The sequence below is a fragment of the Aptenodytes patagonicus genome, chromosome 6 (assembly GCF_965638725.1).
Source record: "Aptenodytes patagonicus chromosome 6, bAptPat1.pri.cur, whole genome shotgun sequence".
Classification (NCBI taxonomy): Eukaryota; Metazoa; Chordata; class Aves; order Sphenisciformes; family Spheniscidae; genus Aptenodytes; species Aptenodytes patagonicus.
In genome coordinates, this window is record NC_134954.1 from 57,283,583 (window position 1) to 57,301,855 (window position 18,273).

General features: G+C 39.1%; 1 protein-coding gene across 1 annotated transcript in view; it reads left to right on the forward strand.

Annotated features, from left to right (window-relative positions):
- The window catches only part of PLA2R1 (phospholipase A2 receptor 1), a 45,241-nt gene that overhangs the window by 2,494 nt on the left and 24,474 nt on the right, over nucleotides 1-18,273 (forward strand). The window contains exons 2-10 of the mRNA XM_076342786.1: nucleotides 1,101-1,484; nucleotides 3,719-3,886; nucleotides 5,005-5,178; nucleotides 6,314-6,427; nucleotides 7,094-7,237; nucleotides 8,251-8,439; nucleotides 9,946-10,103; nucleotides 11,514-11,621; nucleotides 16,674-16,786. Coding sequence (XP_076198901.1) covers nucleotides 1,101-1,484; nucleotides 3,719-3,886; nucleotides 5,005-5,178; nucleotides 6,314-6,427; nucleotides 7,094-7,237; nucleotides 8,251-8,439; nucleotides 9,946-10,103; nucleotides 11,514-11,621; nucleotides 16,674-16,786 — 1,552 coding nt within the window. The remainder of the gene's footprint in view (nucleotides 1-1,100; nucleotides 1,485-3,718; nucleotides 3,887-5,004; nucleotides 5,179-6,313; nucleotides 6,428-7,093; nucleotides 7,238-8,250; nucleotides 8,440-9,945; nucleotides 10,104-11,513; nucleotides 11,622-16,673; nucleotides 16,787-18,273) is intronic.

Below are 18,273 nucleotides of genomic sequence, written 5' to 3' on the forward strand. Positions count from 1 at the left end.
TCATACTTTAGATGTGAGCTATGTCAGTTTGAGAGGGTTTTTTTATTATAGTTACTGCTTCAGGATGTTAGGTGTAGTGAATTACAGCAGCTAGAAAGCACACGTGGCAGAAATCGTCACTGTAAAATTTCAAGGCAAAATGGAAGTGCTGCTCAGGTTTTCAATGCATAATCTCCTGAGGCATAAAATAAATATCTCGCCTATAACGTGAGAGGAACTCCATGGGTTAATTACCATTGGATTTCAGAGTGAAATAGCTGAACTGTTACAGGTTTATATTTTGCTGATTGCCAGTTCCTCAGCTGCCCTCATTTTTTTCAGTCTATATGCTCAGTTAAACATTTGCTCCCAAGACGTTAAACAGCTGACTTTTTTTTCACATACTTATAATGTGATGTCACATAGTTCAGTGAATTTCTACATGATTCCAAGAAAGCCGGGATGTCAGGCTAACCCCACAACATCTGCTGCGGTCCAGGGTAGTCATGTATGGTTGAACAATATGCATCCAATAGGGAAGGCATACTTTAACCCTTGGCCACCAGCTGTCATGGTATAGATAAATCTACCCTTTCTGTATCCTATTTACAATGCAAAATATTTTCTTTCTGCCTCTATAGTTGCAGAGAGTGGAGAATGAATATGGCAGAGAATATGGCAGGCAGCCTTAAACTTTTTCGCTTTTACTTTAATTGCATTTTCCACCCCCCCCCCCCCCCCCCGAATTATTTTACAATATACAGTATGACTTTTTGTAACACCTAAACCTGTACTCCATTACTGGGTATTTCTTGGTGACCAGTGTTGTTTTTTTCTTTAAACATGACTGATGTTTTTGGGGACCCCATTTTTTTTTTGGCTATCCAACTTGAGAATTATTACTTCGCCTTATTTTTATGATCTTGCAAGTGGTCCACATGTTAAAAACTCAGCTGGCAGTAAATCTAGACCAGTACTCTTATTTTCTGAAGTGCCAGTTATTCTGATGGATATTCTCAGTTTTCTTCCTAAATAGCTCCAACTAAAACATTTGTCTTTCGATACTATTTGATCAATTGCAGTATTCTACATACTGAAACTTTTTTTTTCCCCCTCTACAGATAAAGGGATATTTATTATCCAAAGTGAAGACTCCAACATGTGCATTAAAGTGGACACAGTTGGCCTTGTTCTGGCAGACTGCGGTCAACTCTCAAAAGACATGTTATGGAAATGGGTATCCAATCGCCGTCTTTTCAACATAGGCACAAGTACCTGTCTAGGACTGAACATCAGTAGACCAGAACAGCCGCTAAGTATGCTTGAATGTGATTCAACTCAATACTCGTTATGGTGGAATTGTGATGGAAAAGCGTTAGTTGGTGTATCAGAGTACAGATTAGCCGTTGAAAACAGCAAACGTATTGTGGCCAAAAAAAAATCTACTTGTCTGTGGAAACAGTACATGTCCTATGATGAAGACCTTTGTGAACACCCATTTCAAGGTAAAAATAAAATTTTGTCATAGAAATGTAGATGGGAAAAGTTTTCAAAAGTTCTTTTGAAGCAAGGTCAGGTGCTTATTATCCCTTCCAGCCTCTATTGTGGTTTGGGACTCAAAGTTTGGGTTTTTTATATGCAATGGTTGAGGTGAGCATACCACACAATTGATTTTTTTCCTTATCTGTTATATGGACCCAAAAAAGCACCAGTATCCTTGCAAACCAGGAAATGCTCATTTCAAATCCTCTATAAAATAAAAAGGGGAACTAAGGATTTGCTGTTGCCTGTCCTGCACCTTTCATTATCAGATAAACCCAAAGAGAGATAATGAAGGATTTGGAATTCTCATCACTGAAAATCAGTCTGTGATTGCAGCGTGCATGAACCGAATGTTTGCAACGTTCAGCACCTGGACTCTGAACGTGCCAAACTTTGGAGCAGAGATCAGGCTTTTGATTAATCCTGCTCTACAGCTAGTGAAGGCGTAGGAATGTATGTCAAGATCCAGGTCTGCAGACCTGAACAGTTTTCCAGGTATAAGGACAAAGATAAACCCACTGACTACAAACAGCAACAGACAGACTGTACCTTGACCCCTTCCTCGGCATTTCTGTAGAACGAAAGACTTAATGTTTGCACAGCGTGTCTCAGACTAGAGCTGTTGATTCTCCCCATTTGAACTGGGTGTTTGTGTTGCAGATCTGGTCTCAGTGGTTTCCTCTGTAGGTGTAGCTGGGCTTGGCCTCTGCTAACTCCAAAGTTGTTCCTTTAGGAGCTGTGATAACTGGGAAAGCACTACAGCGTCCAACCTCTTTAAAACCTAGCAGAGTTTATACTTAAGACCAGACAGAAAATACTTAAACCCACCAAAAGTCTTACACGTTTGCTATGTACACATAGCGAGATGAAAGTAGACCTGGTTTAGCCCTAGTACTGCAACATCTGGGAGAAGATGATCAGCCTTAGGCAGATGCTTCTAGCCTAGTTTCAGGACCAAAGTAATTAATTGCGTTGGCAAAATCTCTTTCACCTCCAATTTCTATTTTCCTCCTTCTACCTTAGCTTATGCACATGCAAATGCAAGCCAGCCTGTTAGTCCACCGGGTTGGGGCGGCACCTCTACCTTCAAAGAAAAAATGTATATAACTGTGGTGAGAGGTCTATAGCTGTTGAATTTGGTTTCTTGCCAGGACTGAGATAATCCCTTGCACCTCCGTAGCTAGCAGCATGGTAGCGGGCAGACAGAGAAGCAATCCTGATTTTTTTTTTTAAACCCATGTTCTTTGTATCATCTGTTCATATCAGAAGGCTTTAAAGGGGATTTACAATGTGTAAACTGCTTTTTTATATGTGTGCAGCCAGCCATTAACTCTGGAAACCTCTAGGAACCTGGCAGTATGTACTGATTCTGTAGTTGAAGGACTTTGATCTTTAGGCTATCAACATGGGATCTTTGACAAACAATTTCATTCTAAGTGTGATTGTGGTTCTTTGACCTTTTGTAAAAGCTCTGAGGTTAAGGAGACACTCACTGAGGTAAAGCTTTTACAGCTTTCAGTTGCACTGGATTCTCTCAATATTTTGATACTTAAAGTACAATAGGAAAATATTTTAAATATTTTATAAGGCATTAATTGATTGTGACAACAGATGTATGTAACATCAGTTCTTTAGCTAGATTATTATTCTCCGTGGTATAAAAACTTATTTTTAAAAGTTTATTTAATATTCCTTTGTCTTTCACATTTCCTTTCCCATAGAATGACAAAGAGAATGGAAAAAACATTAGAAATCCACTTTATAAAGAGTGGGAGGAGCAGGGGAAATAATGCTAAATTGCTTGTCTGTCATAGACTAACAAAAAAAAAGTAGAGTTTGCATCTGAGCGTGTAGTGATTGTGCTAACTATTGTTTTACGTAGTTCTGAATGTAAGTGCAGATTTTATATGTTAATTGTTCAGGTTTTGGGTTGGCTTTTTTTTCAGTTGTAGTAAGTTATGAGAATGTGCCTTGTTTCATGGAGAAATTTCATAAACTATTATTTCCAAATTCTGTTCACTGAAGTTATACTGCTCAAACTTGTAATGCTGTGTTATCAGTTATAAATTAAAATTGGAAAATAACTTTAGACATTTTATTTTTATCATTGCTGCTAAAAACGGGAATAATGAAATATGGGGGCGAAGAAATTTCTGTAGTCTGCATTCTTTTAATCTCTGCATTTTGTTTATTCCAGAAACATACACCTTGCTGGGAAATTCTTTTGGTTTCCCATGCATTTTTCCATTTAAATATAACAACAAGTGGTATTATGAGTGTACCAGAGATGGAAAGGAATTTGACTGGTGTGCCACAACAACTCACTATGAACAAGATGAAAAATGGGGGTTTTGCCCAAATGCTGGTAAGATGGTGCTTGTCTTCTCCCCCCCCCCCCCGAGTATCTTTGCTCTTCATTAGTAATTCTAGGATGCACTCTGTTTTGAATTACTTCCCTTCTGTTAGAGGGGAATGTCTCTTAAAAAAATGCAAAAGAAGACTTCAGCAAATTTTATCATAATTTATCACGTTTGGCCTTTGGAGACCCAAGTCCTCATCCCAAAAGCAAAACTACAGGGGGTGAGCAAAAAGATGTTACTCTGCGCAGCCCATTGACCTTGCCCGGCAGCTAAACCTCTCTCTCCTCTGTCCCAGTGATACATAGGGAGCTTCTCCGAGGCATGTAAAGTAAGGGTTGCTCTTGCAAAGTGACGTTCTGCTTTTGGCTGCATTACATCTTGCACATTCCTTTTCTTCTGTGCACTACTTGGACGTGTCTTGGGCCTAGAACACTTAGAAGCAATAGCTTTAAAAATACTTGTTATTGGAAAGATTTTGGATGTATAATCTTCGTGACTATTCCAGCTTCTTGCATAAATAAGCAAAATAGTATCTTCTATCAGCAGAAGTGGTTTGGAGAAACCCTCCCTGCTCAAGCTACGTTTCAGATCTCTGTTCCAAAGCATCTTAAAAACAGCTGTGAATGAGTCTTTGTAATGGGGATTTCTGGGCAACCATTATAATAGATGGTATTTTCAGCCTTGCTTATACTTTGTAATTATAGAAGTTTATTCTCTTGAGTACAAGGTTCTATCTGTGTCTATCTGGACATCCAGTGACTGCTCCTCCACAAGTTGGGTGAGGTGTTCATAGTTTGAATATTTCAACATTCAGCTTTAGGAACAAATGATCAGCTGATGTAAATTAAAACATAGCTCCATTGGCTTCATGAGAGCTGTGAAAATCACCACCAGCTGCAGATCAGCTCCTGAGTATTTTATCAACCATATGAAATATGGAACAACATTTTGTTCCGTTAGTGCCCTATTTCCATATGTTCTTTAACAAAGGAACATGAAAGGAGTTCATAATCGTGCTTCCATTGGGATGCTACTGTCGTAAATTAATTGAATTGTTCAAGGTGTTATATTTCTGATTAGTTTGTAGTCTTGGGCTGTTGGTGACGAGTCTGTTTTTGAGCAGAGAGCGGCTGCGATGTTTTTTGGAAGAAGAACCCCGACACGCACCTTTGCTACCAGTTCAACCTTGCATCTGTGCTGACCTGGCGTGAGGCACAGGCCGCCTGTCAGCTGCAAGGAGGAGACCTGCTGAGCATCACCGACCCTGAAGAGCAGAACTACATAAGTAACTTAAGCAGTGAGTAGACATTTCTCTGGGGACCTTGTAGGAAACCTGTAGTTAGATCTCCTCTTTACCCATGAAAAAGGGGTAAGCTTTGGGGCTTAATACGCTGTGTGATGTCTCTCCCATTGCTGCTTGCGAGGCTTCGTCACATAACACACCTCAGTAGAGCTGTTGGCAAAAGCAAGGGTGAAGGTAAGTTACCACCTTAATAACCCGAGTGCAGAAGTGGTGGTATGTGTTATGTGAGGGTGTAATTGTCTTAATTCTCCCTCCCCACAGAGACTCCCATTCATTCTTGCAGCTGTGGTTATGGAGTGTGTTTGTTTTCTTTGGAGAATTATACAAATATTTGTATAATTGCACCTTCTCTGCAGTGTACCCTGGTGTCCCTTTCTCCTGTTAAGTTTTCTTTGCAAGCTGGACGTCACCAAATGTGAACGACGAGAACATTTCTGCAGGCTTGAAGTAAATGTCCTGCATGGAAAAAATGCCAACTCTGTTTTCATAAATGGATGGTATTCCTTCTCTGATAAGCCTTTTGCTTTCCCCCGTGCAGCAAGCATCTCAGACAAATTTTGCAGAGCCTTCTGACAGCATGGCTTTCGTGGGTATTTTAGCGTGTGTGGAGAGGACCAAGCGGAGGAACGGGTGGTAGAGCTGTGATGCGAAAGGCTGCCTCAGGTTTCTTGCCCATTGTTTCTCATTATTGCTGATTTTCAATTGCAGGATATAAGTTAACAGGAAATTTTTAAAATTATTTCACTAGCTTTTTGATATGCCTGCAGGCTGTAAAGGGACTGAAAGTTGTTTGGTTTACGGAAAGCTGAAACAGGCTAGCGTTTATGTAGCTGCTTGTTCTAGATTTAACTTCTAAGGTCAGCAACAACTTCTGCAGGAAGGGTTTGCAGGATGAATAGCTTTTGAAGGATGTGGACTTCTGAGTTTATTCCTTTTCATCTCTGTGTTAATTAACAAAGTAATAGACTTTTTCTAAGGACAGAAAAAACAGCCTGAACTTTCTGGAGACTGATTTGAAGTTTTGTTTTATTCCTGTTGTAACAAGTCAGGACAGCAGATCTATACCTGTAGATATTTTAAAACACGGGGAAAGCATGAAGTATTACTCCATTTATTTTTGCTGTTTCAGGGCAGTTAAACGCCACAGACGTGATGCTGTGGACGGGCCTGAATCGCCTGGAGGAAGATGCTGGCTGGCAGTGGTCAGATGGAGCACCGCTAGCGTTTGTGAACTGGAGAGCAAGTACTTGATGTTCCTCTTGGATATGTTATAGCAGTGTAATTATATGCTCTCTGTAACTGCAGCTTGATACAAGACTGCTGTTCCTACAGCTGCATTTGAAAAGTGAATCAAGCAAACGAGTGTACCTCTTTTTTTTGTAGAAATATTTACTCATATTCATGAACTAAAAGCCCCTTCTAGGGATGTGGCATCAATTGAGACGGATCTTTTCAAAGCATTAATGATCTAGCCCTTTCGTCGTTTGCTTTTAAAGGTGTTTTTAAGATACCAGTTGCATATTTAAAAGCTATGCTTTAGCTGGTTTCATGGAGGAAAGCAGTTTCAATTTGTTTACATTTACATGCTGTAATTAACATTAGCACATTAACACGAGCTTTGTGACTTGATTTGCTACATTTTGAGGTCTGTCCAGCAGCAGATATAACAGACACTAGAGCTTATTTCAGCCTCTTATCTGATAGCAGCAGCCAAGGAGGGATTGCCACACGTGTATAAATCATGGTCAATGTTTAGCTGTCCATAGTATTGGTGTAATACTACTAGAAGTTTGGGTGTGCACGGATGTTTATACATTCATTCAGTAAGATGCAGAGAACCTTACACCACCATTTTACAAGTAAGAACTGATTTTTTGTAATTTTGTGCTTCTCAAAAATGTGTTTGCAGATGTCTCTGATAACCGTTTTAGAGAAAATCATTGTGCAGTGATTAATTCAAAATTGAAGTACGGCTGGCAAAGTTATTTATGTGAATCTGGATTGCCTTTTGTATGCAAAAAATATTTAAATAAGACAGAGCGTGAAACATTGGGTAAGTCTTTCAGTGCTACTGTATCCTATTTATGAGTGTGGAAGGAGAACAAGAGGAAGCCACCTGAATAAAAAGTTAGCAGAAGAGAGTCTTAGCTGGAGTAAATGTAGGGGTTTGCTAGTTTAAGTTGAATACAGTTTACTTTAACTGATGTAATAACACTTTCTTCTGTTTCAATGCAGTCCTGGAAAACATGTTGAGCGTCTTAAAACTAACAAATAATTTTAATATACATAGCGTTTAACTGGTTCCTTACATGATCAGAGGCTTACAGAATGCTCGTTCTCTTTATATTACAATAAAGCCACACTTTTGAGTTTAGAAATAGGTTTTCAGCTTCAAATGGAATTAACCAGTGGCCCACAGAGAAGAAAATTATATAAATGCAGCTCAAAATTTGCAGTGTTTTTTATGGCATGCTGTACTTTTGATATACAAAAAAGCATTGTACATATATTTCTTTAAAGTGTTTATATAACGAGTATAGGATATATAATACATAGAATGCCTCAGACTCCCATTCTGTGGGAAAGTTAAACACAGAATTGAGTTTATTAGAACATTAATTTTTGTTTTGATAAGAACAACTTACATAGGTTCAACTTCTTCCTGATAACTTAGAAGAAAGTTTCCTTACTTGTTTCAGATAATGAGAAAGGACTTACCCAAACTTTTTGTAGGTAATGCATCTGAAAAGGCTTTAGCTGGCTTTGAATCAGGTTCAGAGGTAATAAGGGAGATCAACATGTTTTAAACTGAGTAACAGATCTATTAGTGTGTTTGCACTAGTCCAGCAGCCCAAATGGTTGAATCATAAAATAAAGTGGGAGAAATTTCAGTTTGCTTGGTAGGTGATGTTCCATAGAGCATGTGTTTTGGCCTCCTTAAGTCATCTTGGACGACTCTGTTTTCAGCGTTTGAAGATAAAAAAATAGCTCTGCATGTGTTATGAACATAGCATAACCTTGGCAATTCTATCTAATATACACAAACTTTGTCTGCTTAATTAAAAGATACATGGAAGTATTATCCCACTCGTTGTGATGCCGGCTGGTACCCACACAATCGCAACTGCTACAGACTTCCTAAAGAGGAGAAGAGCTGGAACGATGCTTTTATCTCATGCCAAAGTGACAATAGCGGGCTCATTAGTATATCCTCTATGGCAGATGCAGAGCTGCTCCTTAACTTGCTTGAAAGTGGTGAGTTTTCTGGAGTTAGTTTCAAGTGTGTAGTGTTTCTTGAAGTGTTTTGTGATGCTCTTTTGTGCAGCCCTTTAACATTGTTAGCCACTTAAGCACTATATTACATGGCACACCCCAATGATGTTTACAAAAAAAGACAGCATGATGCATGCTGCTCCTAGGGGTCTTAAAAATGTATAGCATCACCTTCTCCAATAACCATACTTGAAATGAAGAAATGAATCAACAAAGTAAACACAGTGAGGCCACAGTAAACATGGCTTTTGTCCTTTCCTGCTCTTGGCTAGTTCCTTGCAAACTTGCAAAATACTCAGCGATCATCCTTATGCAAGAGTTGTGCTTAGAAGCCACAATAACTCAGAGTATCTTTTGCATACAAGCTGGCCTTGTCCACACTGCAAAGTTGCTGCAGCTGCTGCTAGTATGTTGGCAGAGTCCCCTTTGATGGCAGCAGGGTGTATCAAAGGAGTTCTGCTAGTCCACATTGTCCTAAGAGGTAGCATAATTATACAAGGAACTTAATGAACAAAAGCTCTTCAGTGCAGCAGTGCCAAGACTTTTGTTGTCATAACAGCAGCAAAGAAAAGTGAATGTTTTGTGCCTCCAGCTGACATCGGTGTGCTGGCAGAGCTGCACAATTTGGCCATGAGTTTAAGCTTACCAGAGCTGGGGCACAGTGACATGTTTTATCAACTCTGTCCCATCAGCTGTGGTTGCAGGATGGTGTGTTACGCTGGATTTACTGGACATCATCTCCCATTATCATTCCTCCTGCCACCAATCCTCTTTGCTGTCCTGTCTGTCTTTCTCTTAGGAGATTAACCACTGTATCATCTTCCTCACCTCTACTAACACCCTCCATAGATACCAAATACAGGTATTTCCAGAGATGCTGTAATGGACGGATGTAGTTGTTCTCAGCTTGTATTCAGCTTCAAAGTCTGCTGCTTCTATTGCAGACCTGCTTCAGGCTTCTCTTCAGGAGAAGGGCTTACACGCCTGAAAGCCTGTCTAATTTTTCTGGCTGTAGTAGCGGGTCAAGTAAGACATTACATCAAACCTCAAGCCTTGTCTTTCCTATGTTTGCCAGCCACCGTGGCTACAGCTGTGCTGTCACTGGAACTTAGAAACATCGCTCAGAGAAACCTAAAGCTGAGTGTGCCATGGAAGGTTACAAGAAGAAATCTTTCCCTTCCATGTCAGGCTTTCTGCCCCATGCACTTCAAAAAAGTGCATATGCTCTTGATTTGTGTTTTTCAGGATTTCAAAGCATATTATCGCGTGTGTTGATCTATTTTTGAAACAATTTAGTCTTCAAGGGCAGTAGACCATTATCTCCTTGGTAAGGTTTCCTAAAGTTTATACAGCTGTCTTTTTTTTCCTGGAAGAAGGTAATTCTTATGAAAATCCCATGACTAATTTTTAATGGTGGTGTTGATGTTACAGGAACAACAGGCCTTATTTCTTCACCATTAAAATCTGAACTGACTTATTCTTTTACAGAAAATGTAAATGAAACATGGATTGGGTTATACAGTAATAACGCCCCCCTTGTTTTTGAGTGGTCAGATAGCACCCCAGTAAAATTCTCTAACTGGCACAGCCAAGAACCTAACACCTTTCAAAGAACAGGACAACTCTGTGTTTCAGCACAAGGATCTGTAAGTTTCCTTTTCTTTTTGAAAGAATTAGGCAGACACTTTTATTTTAGCTCATAATAATGTATTTTCTCACTGTGCGTACTTTTTTAAACCATGACCTGTAGTATGAATTTGGTTTTTGATTCATAATATATTCATGTTGTGATAAATGCAATGTAGCCTTTAGAAAGCAATACATTCTGCAGCACTGATGCACAGAAAATTAATCATAGATTTTGAGCTTATGTTCAATAAAAAATGTTACGTACATAAAGCTTGCCAAATGGAAGAGAACAAATATGAGTAGGTATTTTGATAAAGACAAAGTAATTTAAAATCCAAGTATCATAATTTATGATGCATCAGTTCTGGACTTGAAAGCTTCAAATTCATGTTTTGAAAAACTGTCAGCTGTGCCTATTTTATCTTGCTGTCAATATTTATAAATTTATGTAGCATCTTTCAAAAACAGATAGTAGACTAGATCTGCATAAAATTATAGAAGTTGACAGCAGTAAGATTGACCCCAAATCAGTCAGGTGTTGTAAAACTGGGAGTAATGTTCCAATACCATTATGTCCTGTCTTATCGGTATTCATGGCACTGTCAATTTTTTCGTAATTTGGTCATAAATTTACTTTACTTTTACAATTAACAGTACTTAAATTCACTAATACGTGACTTACGTAAGTAGCACTATAAACAAATTTTTTTTGTAAAGTATGTTTTGTGTAAGTGTGAAAACTGTATCAAAAAGAGTTTCTGTTGTCTCTCCAGTAGTGGGTCCAGGTTGCAATCTTTAACTCATGGGAAAGCCAAGACAATTACAGTGACCTGGAAAAGTGGGTTCCCATTGGAAGCAGAAAATAGGACTTTGGTAAAATTGTGGGGTTTAGATGCACAAAACCATATTTTACTCAGTTTGCAAGTGTAAACAAACAAATGAAAATGTAAAATACAAAGAAAAAGGACGTTCAAGATAAAATTCTTCAAGCATTATTTTTGGTACGTGTCCAGTATGTATAGATGTCTGAAAATTATATCATACAAACTTTGTAATACCTTGAGTAAGGACTGTTCAAATATGAAGATTAATCTTACAAAGAACTATAATAGATAGGAAGAAAGTTCCTATCTGTTCTGAAAAGTAAGTGCTCTGGCATGGCCATAGTGTTAGGTAATTAAGATGCATTACATCCCAGAGTGTGATTCAAAGAGACAAACCCTTTTGTATGATTGATTTGAAAAGTCCTGCTGACAGCGTTAGTAGAAATAAATGGTCCATCTAAGGCTAAATAAATGAATAGAGTGAGAAAGATTACTTGTTTTAACTGAAAAGTTAAAACAGGAGGAGGGAGTGTAATCTAATGTATGTATAGAAATGCATGAGAATATGACTATGTACAGAATATACTTCTTTTTATCCCTTAGGAGGGACATTGGAAGGTTAAAAAATGTGAAGACAGATCTTTCTACATTTGCAAAAAAGCAGGGGAATTTAATAATGTGTCTCCTGAGCTAGAATCAAGTTGTCCAGAGGTAAGGGGTTTTGTGGTTTTTTCGTTTGTTTTACAGCCTTACATAGAATTATATAGGAAACCTCTAAATGTAGCTATGGAACATAGGAATGTAAATAGATAGATAATTTTAGTTTTTCATATTAGACATGCATGTTTTGCTAGGAAAAATCTCATTGTTTGCCTTAAAAGTATGTAAACTAAATTTTAATGTAAGATTAAAAGCTTTCCCAAGATGCCTTTCATGGCTTGTTGCGTTGTCAGCGGTTGTGACCCAAGTTCCTATTTCTTTCTAGATCAAAAGTGAAAACCCTTTTGTCCGCCATCTGTGCAAATAATGGCTGTTATATGATGCCTCATCCCACACATGGTTTTCATACATTGAAATGGAATGTCAGGGTGAAAAACAATCAGTTTCATTGACACGGAGAGTGAACTCTTCTACTCGTACATTAGCATTCCTTTTGCTTTCAAACACAAATGGGAAGGAGTACAGCTATCTAAATAGGGCATTGCAACAGGTTTTCAGGCTTTTAGGCTCTGCATTCTGGTAGTAAAAGGTAACATGGTAAAGTATGATTTTATTTGCCATCGGTTCCTCTTCACAGTGTGAAAAGAGCAAACTTGTAGACTTTGTGTTTTATTCAAAACTCCAGAGGAGTTTTGTGAACCTCTTTTTCTATCAACAAAAATCTCTCTTTTCTAACTTGCTTTACTCTTTAGCTCATTGTCTTCCTTTTTTAATTTCCTGTCCTTTTTCTTGAGAAGTCAAGAAACAACCAGTTCAGTTGAATTATAAGAAGGCTGAAGCTGAAATGTTTGGAGTCAGATGCAATCTTTCCCCAGACGTACAGCGGTCAGATCCAGTGTTCTGGTCATACCATTATGGAAGCAGAAGTTACTCTTGGTTCCAGCTTAACATTTCCAAAAGTTTAGGGTAACTGCATTTGTTTCATTTGGACCAATGTATTTCATCACTCATGAATTCTGTGTGTTATTAGTGTAAGAAAAGTTTGTCACGGTCCTGACCATGTGAAAAATGTGCAGAGCATCAAGACTTCCAGTTGTAGTCAGGAGCTTGACAGCACTTCTACTTCTGGTACCTCACAGGATCAAGACTCAAGAGATTAAGTCACTGGTCATAGGTAGTTTGGTCTGCTCTGGCAAACTTCCTACTCGTGATAAATTTCTGCTTGTTGATGTTTCACACCCTGTAAAAACATACACTGAACCCTGTTATAGTCCCTTGGTTTCAATAGATGCTTTTCTTTCTAATGTGAAAAAAGTTACATTCATTTAATCAAAAGAAGTCAGTACTAAGCTTACTCAAAGCTACATTTGATTTCAGACATTTTGTCTTGACAACTCTCTTTTAACATTCAATGTATATGTTGTTGCTAGTTATTGGCCTGATTTTCCAGGGCTAAGTCTTTATTTCATCCAGATTTACCTTTTCTTCCCCCATTTTTCTGTTGCTGACTTACCTTAAACGTACAGAATATCTATTGGCGTTTCTCACATTTGATCTTTTGCTTCATTAGCCTCGTACTGTCATTCACGTTGGATCGCGAGTAGATTCTCAGGGAGCTTTGGCCTCGGGCACAGTTGTTTGCTTTTCTAAAGCTTTATAGTCTTATGTGTTCTTACTGAGCTTTCATCTCATGTTGATTTTACGACTTGTGCATCAGATGAACTAGCCTTTAACATTTTTCTGTGGTTCTGCTGATCGCAGTTTTTGCACTATGTCCCTATCAAGTTACCAGAAACCTGAGCTCTTTTTTTCCTACGCGTCTGTCATCCTAAGACATAAAAAGTGCTAAGCGCTTTCTTCCCTTAGCAGGTCAACTATTCTTTTTTCCTAGTCAGCAGGCTATTACCGAGAATAAATATTTTTTTCCAAAGGTCAGATTCTCTGGGCAGTTTTCCCCAACACTGAAATAAGAGTTTTAAACATTTTCTTTCAACCAGCTTTTGAAACAGGTTGTGGAGCTGTCAGCTGCTTGATAATCGAGTTGGAGGTTTCTGTGTGCAGAACTGACTGTATTCGTACTGGTGACTTTCTCCGGTCCTCTACACTTTAATTAGTGCATCAAAAGCTAACAGTATAGTACTAAATTGAGCATTTGTCTTTACGGCTGTTGTAACAGGAGAGAATTGTACTTTTAAGAAGAGAATTGCTATTCAGGCTACAAAACCTCGTAAAGAGCAGAAGGGCAGCTGCTCAGAATAGGGGTCCATTCGGCCTCATGTTCTGCTTCCCACAGGTGGCTGCAAGTGATGTTTGGGGAAGAGCAGGACAGGGCAAATACAGATAATGCTTCCCCCGGTTCTCCCTTGACCCCCAACCACTCAGGGGATTTCCTGAGCCTTTTAAGATTTGTGTATCTAACAGCCCGCATCGGGTATCCCCTCCAAGTGCTTGTCCGCTTCCCCTTGAACTCATGCGAACTCTTTGCATTCACAACATTACTTAGCGAGGAGATCTATAAATCTACCACCCTTTGAATGAAAAAATGCCACCTTCTTTCCATGTTGAACCTTCCTCCTGCTAGCTTAGCTTTGTTTGCCGTCCCCAAGGTCTTGCACTGAAGTAGTCGCTCACCTTCCTGGCACTCACCATTTTGTAGATCTGTGTCATACCCTCCCTAAAGTATCTCCTTTTTGCAGGCTGAAGAGTCCCAACCTGCTCAGTTACTGCTTATGTGGAAGCAGCTCCATACATTTCATCACCCTTGATGCCCTTATTTTCTAATATCCTTTTCTGGACTGGGGGTCAGAACTCCAAAAAATGGCAAAAAGTGAATTTAAAAGGACAGAGTAACCTTCTCTGTTCCTTCTCTCCTCACAATTCTTAAGGTTCAATTTGACTTTTTGACTAAGCTGATGTTTCATGGAACTTAACCATCATAACCCCCAAATCTCATTCCTGCACAGTGGGAGTGAGATAGCTGTCCCTCACTTCATACATGAAATGATTGGGGGGTGCAGGGGAGGTCCCCATGTGCATCAATCTGTACAGAATGCCATCTGCCATTTTATTGACCACTCAGCCTTTTAAGTTTGGAATTTCTCAATCTGTGCTTGCCCTCAATGCAAGCTTACCAGCCTCCAGTTACTCCACAATTTTGTTTTTTTTTTTTAAAGTAAAGATTAGCGTCAAATTACTTTACTCCAGTCTTTAGGCACCAAGAAAGCTTTAAGAGGAAGGTTATGCAGTGCCATTTGCTCCAGATTAAAATTTCCAAGAGGTTAGGATGATTGTGTTTGCTTCATTCAAACCAGTGCATATAAGTGAGAGAATTTACACTCAAGAATTCCAATTGAAGGAAACTAGACATTTGGTGTTTCTTACCTGTGTCCCTGTAGAGGGTTTTTTTGGTCAATGCTTAGCCCTCTTCCAGCCCCCGCTCCCCGGAGTTGTAAGTGCAGATCAAGGTGAAAGCGGCATTGCTGTGTCCCCCGTGGGACTGCCGAGAGCCCGCTGGGTCCTCGGGTGCTGCAGAGCCCTCGGCACCTGCCAACGCGTTTTTCCCATGAGGAAGTCCCAGCTCATCGGTACGGAGACAGGGAAGAGCCTCAGCCCAGTTTATTTTTGTTTGCAAAGCCAGCATCTGAGCAATGCATACGTGTTGTTCTCAGGTGAAACCATGGAAATTGGTATTACAGCTCGTTTTGCTTCTGTGCTTTCGCGCCATACGAAGGGCTGTGCCCAGACATCTTCCAAGCACTGAAGGGGGATGATAGTAAAAGGCAGCAGAGCTGTCAGCTACCCTGACAGCAAACACGCTCCTAACTAGAAGCTGAAATTTGCCTCCCCAGATTCAGCAGGGCTGAGGGAGGTGCATAATATTTGATTGCTGTCCTGAATACGTCTGCAGCATCTTCTTGTGCATTTTATTGCACCTGAGGATGGACAGCAGAAAAAGAGCTTATCCGTTTCCCCTTTTTTCCCCTTTTGCTATTAAAGTCACCATCAAGCGGTGTTTGTTGGTGCCCGCCTGGGTGCTGTGCTTGCTCCCTGTCGTGCTGCTTTGTGAGCTCCCCTGCAAGCAGCACCTCCCTCACAGAAGAGGCAAAACGAGATCGGCTGGTTCTCCTGTCTGTGTGTGGCTTCAGGTTTAGACAGAGATGGTTTATTATCTCTTTATTCTCTTGATTATTTAAAACACTCAAGCAGGATGACCAGGCAGGTACACCGCGTGAACTCACACAGGCAGAATTCACACCAGTCCTGGTAGCATCTTCTGGACACCCGGAGATGAATAACAAGAAATAAAAGATTAATAATAAGAAGAAATGAGGCAGGCTGGCCACTGACTCAGTGTTCTGGCGCATCTGATAAACCATGAAAATGTGTCATTTTAATTCTGCATTATTACAGTAGGATGTTTGTTAATTTAATGTTTTTTTTTAATTTGGAAGTTCTATTTGAAAATGAGAAAGGGAGCTGAGAAAAGGTAAATAACTAGAGTGCATTGCTGTATGAAAGGCCAGCAGTTTCTGGAATAAATATTTCTGTTTACAGTTGAAAACAAAGGGCAGCTGTAATCCTTTTTTATAACAACTTAACTGAATCTGACATGGCAGTGTTTACCCTGTACTTCAGGTATTAGATATCAGCAATGAGTTACCACAGGTGGAAACCAACAAGTGCTACTACACGCTTCATGCCAAAGGGATGGCTGGCTGAGGGGCCTGGCATACCTCCCCAAAACTCAGTCAGTAAAACAAAATTGAAAGTATAAAATTGAAACAAAAGTAGTATGCAGGGAGAGTGCCTTAACTGTTGCCCACATTTTTGTCGTACCCATTAAACATGTTATTTTGTGTGTGTGTGTGTGTGTGTGCGTGTTAAGTCAGTTTTTGCACAATTTAAGGATTTAAACTTTAAACTTTTGTTAAATTTACTCAAGTTTTCAGTGACCTTGAGGGTAACCACTCTTGAACCACGGTAGAAAGGAAAAGGGCTATAGGGATGTCAGTGATGATCAGGCAGAAAGTACAAAAGGGGATCAAGTTTTTAACAACTATATAATAATTAATAATATATAAAATAATGTTCATTTCTTTTAAGGGATGGGAAAGACATGGTGGATATTGTTACAAAATCGACAGTACCCCTCGAAGTTTTGAACATGCTTCCAGTGGTTATTTCTGCCCATCTGCACTTGTATCAGTAACAAACAGGTAGTTAATCCTATTAGACAGCGTGAAGATACCTCTAACGAGCTATTCTAACTTTAGAAAGTGTTGCATGGCAAAAGATATTACCGTTATGAAATAATACTTGTGTGAGAGGCGAGCATAATTACTAACATTGGCTAAAATCAAAGGTCTGCTTTGCTTTATTTTTTAATTGAAAATAAATTTAGTAAAAAGCAATTGTTAGGCTAATAAACACTTATAGCAATGTGCATACATGTGAGCGTGTAGGAATCTAAACAAAATGCTTTCTACAGAGGTATGTAACATCTTTAAGAAATTTTATTAGTGTATTTGGAAACTATACTGAAAAATGAAAATATATTTAATTTTTCTAATCAAAATATTTCAAATTTTAATCCAAATCAATTTACGTTTTATAAATGATTATATGTATGTATGCATTTTACGTGAGTTCTCAGCAAATAGGTGGAGAGAGTAAATGTTTGAAAGCATTTGAGGTCTGTCTTCCCTTGCTTTGTTCCTGTTTACCTGTATTCCAGCTTCAGCAAAGGCCTTCTCCTCTGCAGATGTCCAGACGCTTGGGTTTTCTCTGATCTCTTTGTGATTTACCCTGTATGTTGGATTCCCATTGAAGTTTATGACATACTGATAGTTATATTACATACATACTTTAACCTCCACGTATTTACTGTGAAAAAAAAAAACTTAAGGAGGAAATCTCCCCTCCCTTTAGGACAGGGGAAGTACTGTAACCACCGGCAATCAGATGACTGACAGAAATTTTAGGACAGCACAGGCTACCCCACATAAGGATTTACATCGATGGGAATTTGGCCTGCCAGATGCTTTCAGGATTGTGCACAATGCACACAGCACCGTACTGCAGTACGGCAGCAATCCTTACGGGGAGGATAAAGGACAAATTCTCACAGCCGAGCATTTGCAGCTCAAACATCACAGGGAGCTGAGGGCACACTGCACAGCACTGGAAGCACGTCTTCTGTCTTTTTCTGCTTATTTCTTTTTATTTGATTTTTGCTGGGTAGCCATGACTGTTACGATGTTAGTTCCCAGTTCCAGTGTTGGAGTGGCAAAGGAAGCTAGCTGTTAGTTTAGCTATTTTTTTTAATTACTGCTGAGGTTTGTTGTTCTGGTGTGAAAAATGCAAAAACTTTTCAGTGTATTGAACCTAAAATATTCATTAAAAAGTAGGTTGTAGAGGAAGGAGAGTTGATATGAAGAGAGACATGCAGAGGAAATGAAAATTAAATAACAGTTCTCAGTCACTCTCAGTGTTACAGATACATTAAGTTTTTTACATTAGTGTCATCCTTACGGTATTTAGCCGTTCTTTTCACAGTGTGTGAAACCAAGAAGTTGTATAAGTCTTTATCAAACTGGGAATTTACTTTGCTGTATGTATTTTCATAGGAAGCTGATTAAATGTGCTCATAAACTGAAGCATTTTTGTATAATCCTATACCAATTATATTTGAATAAATTACATT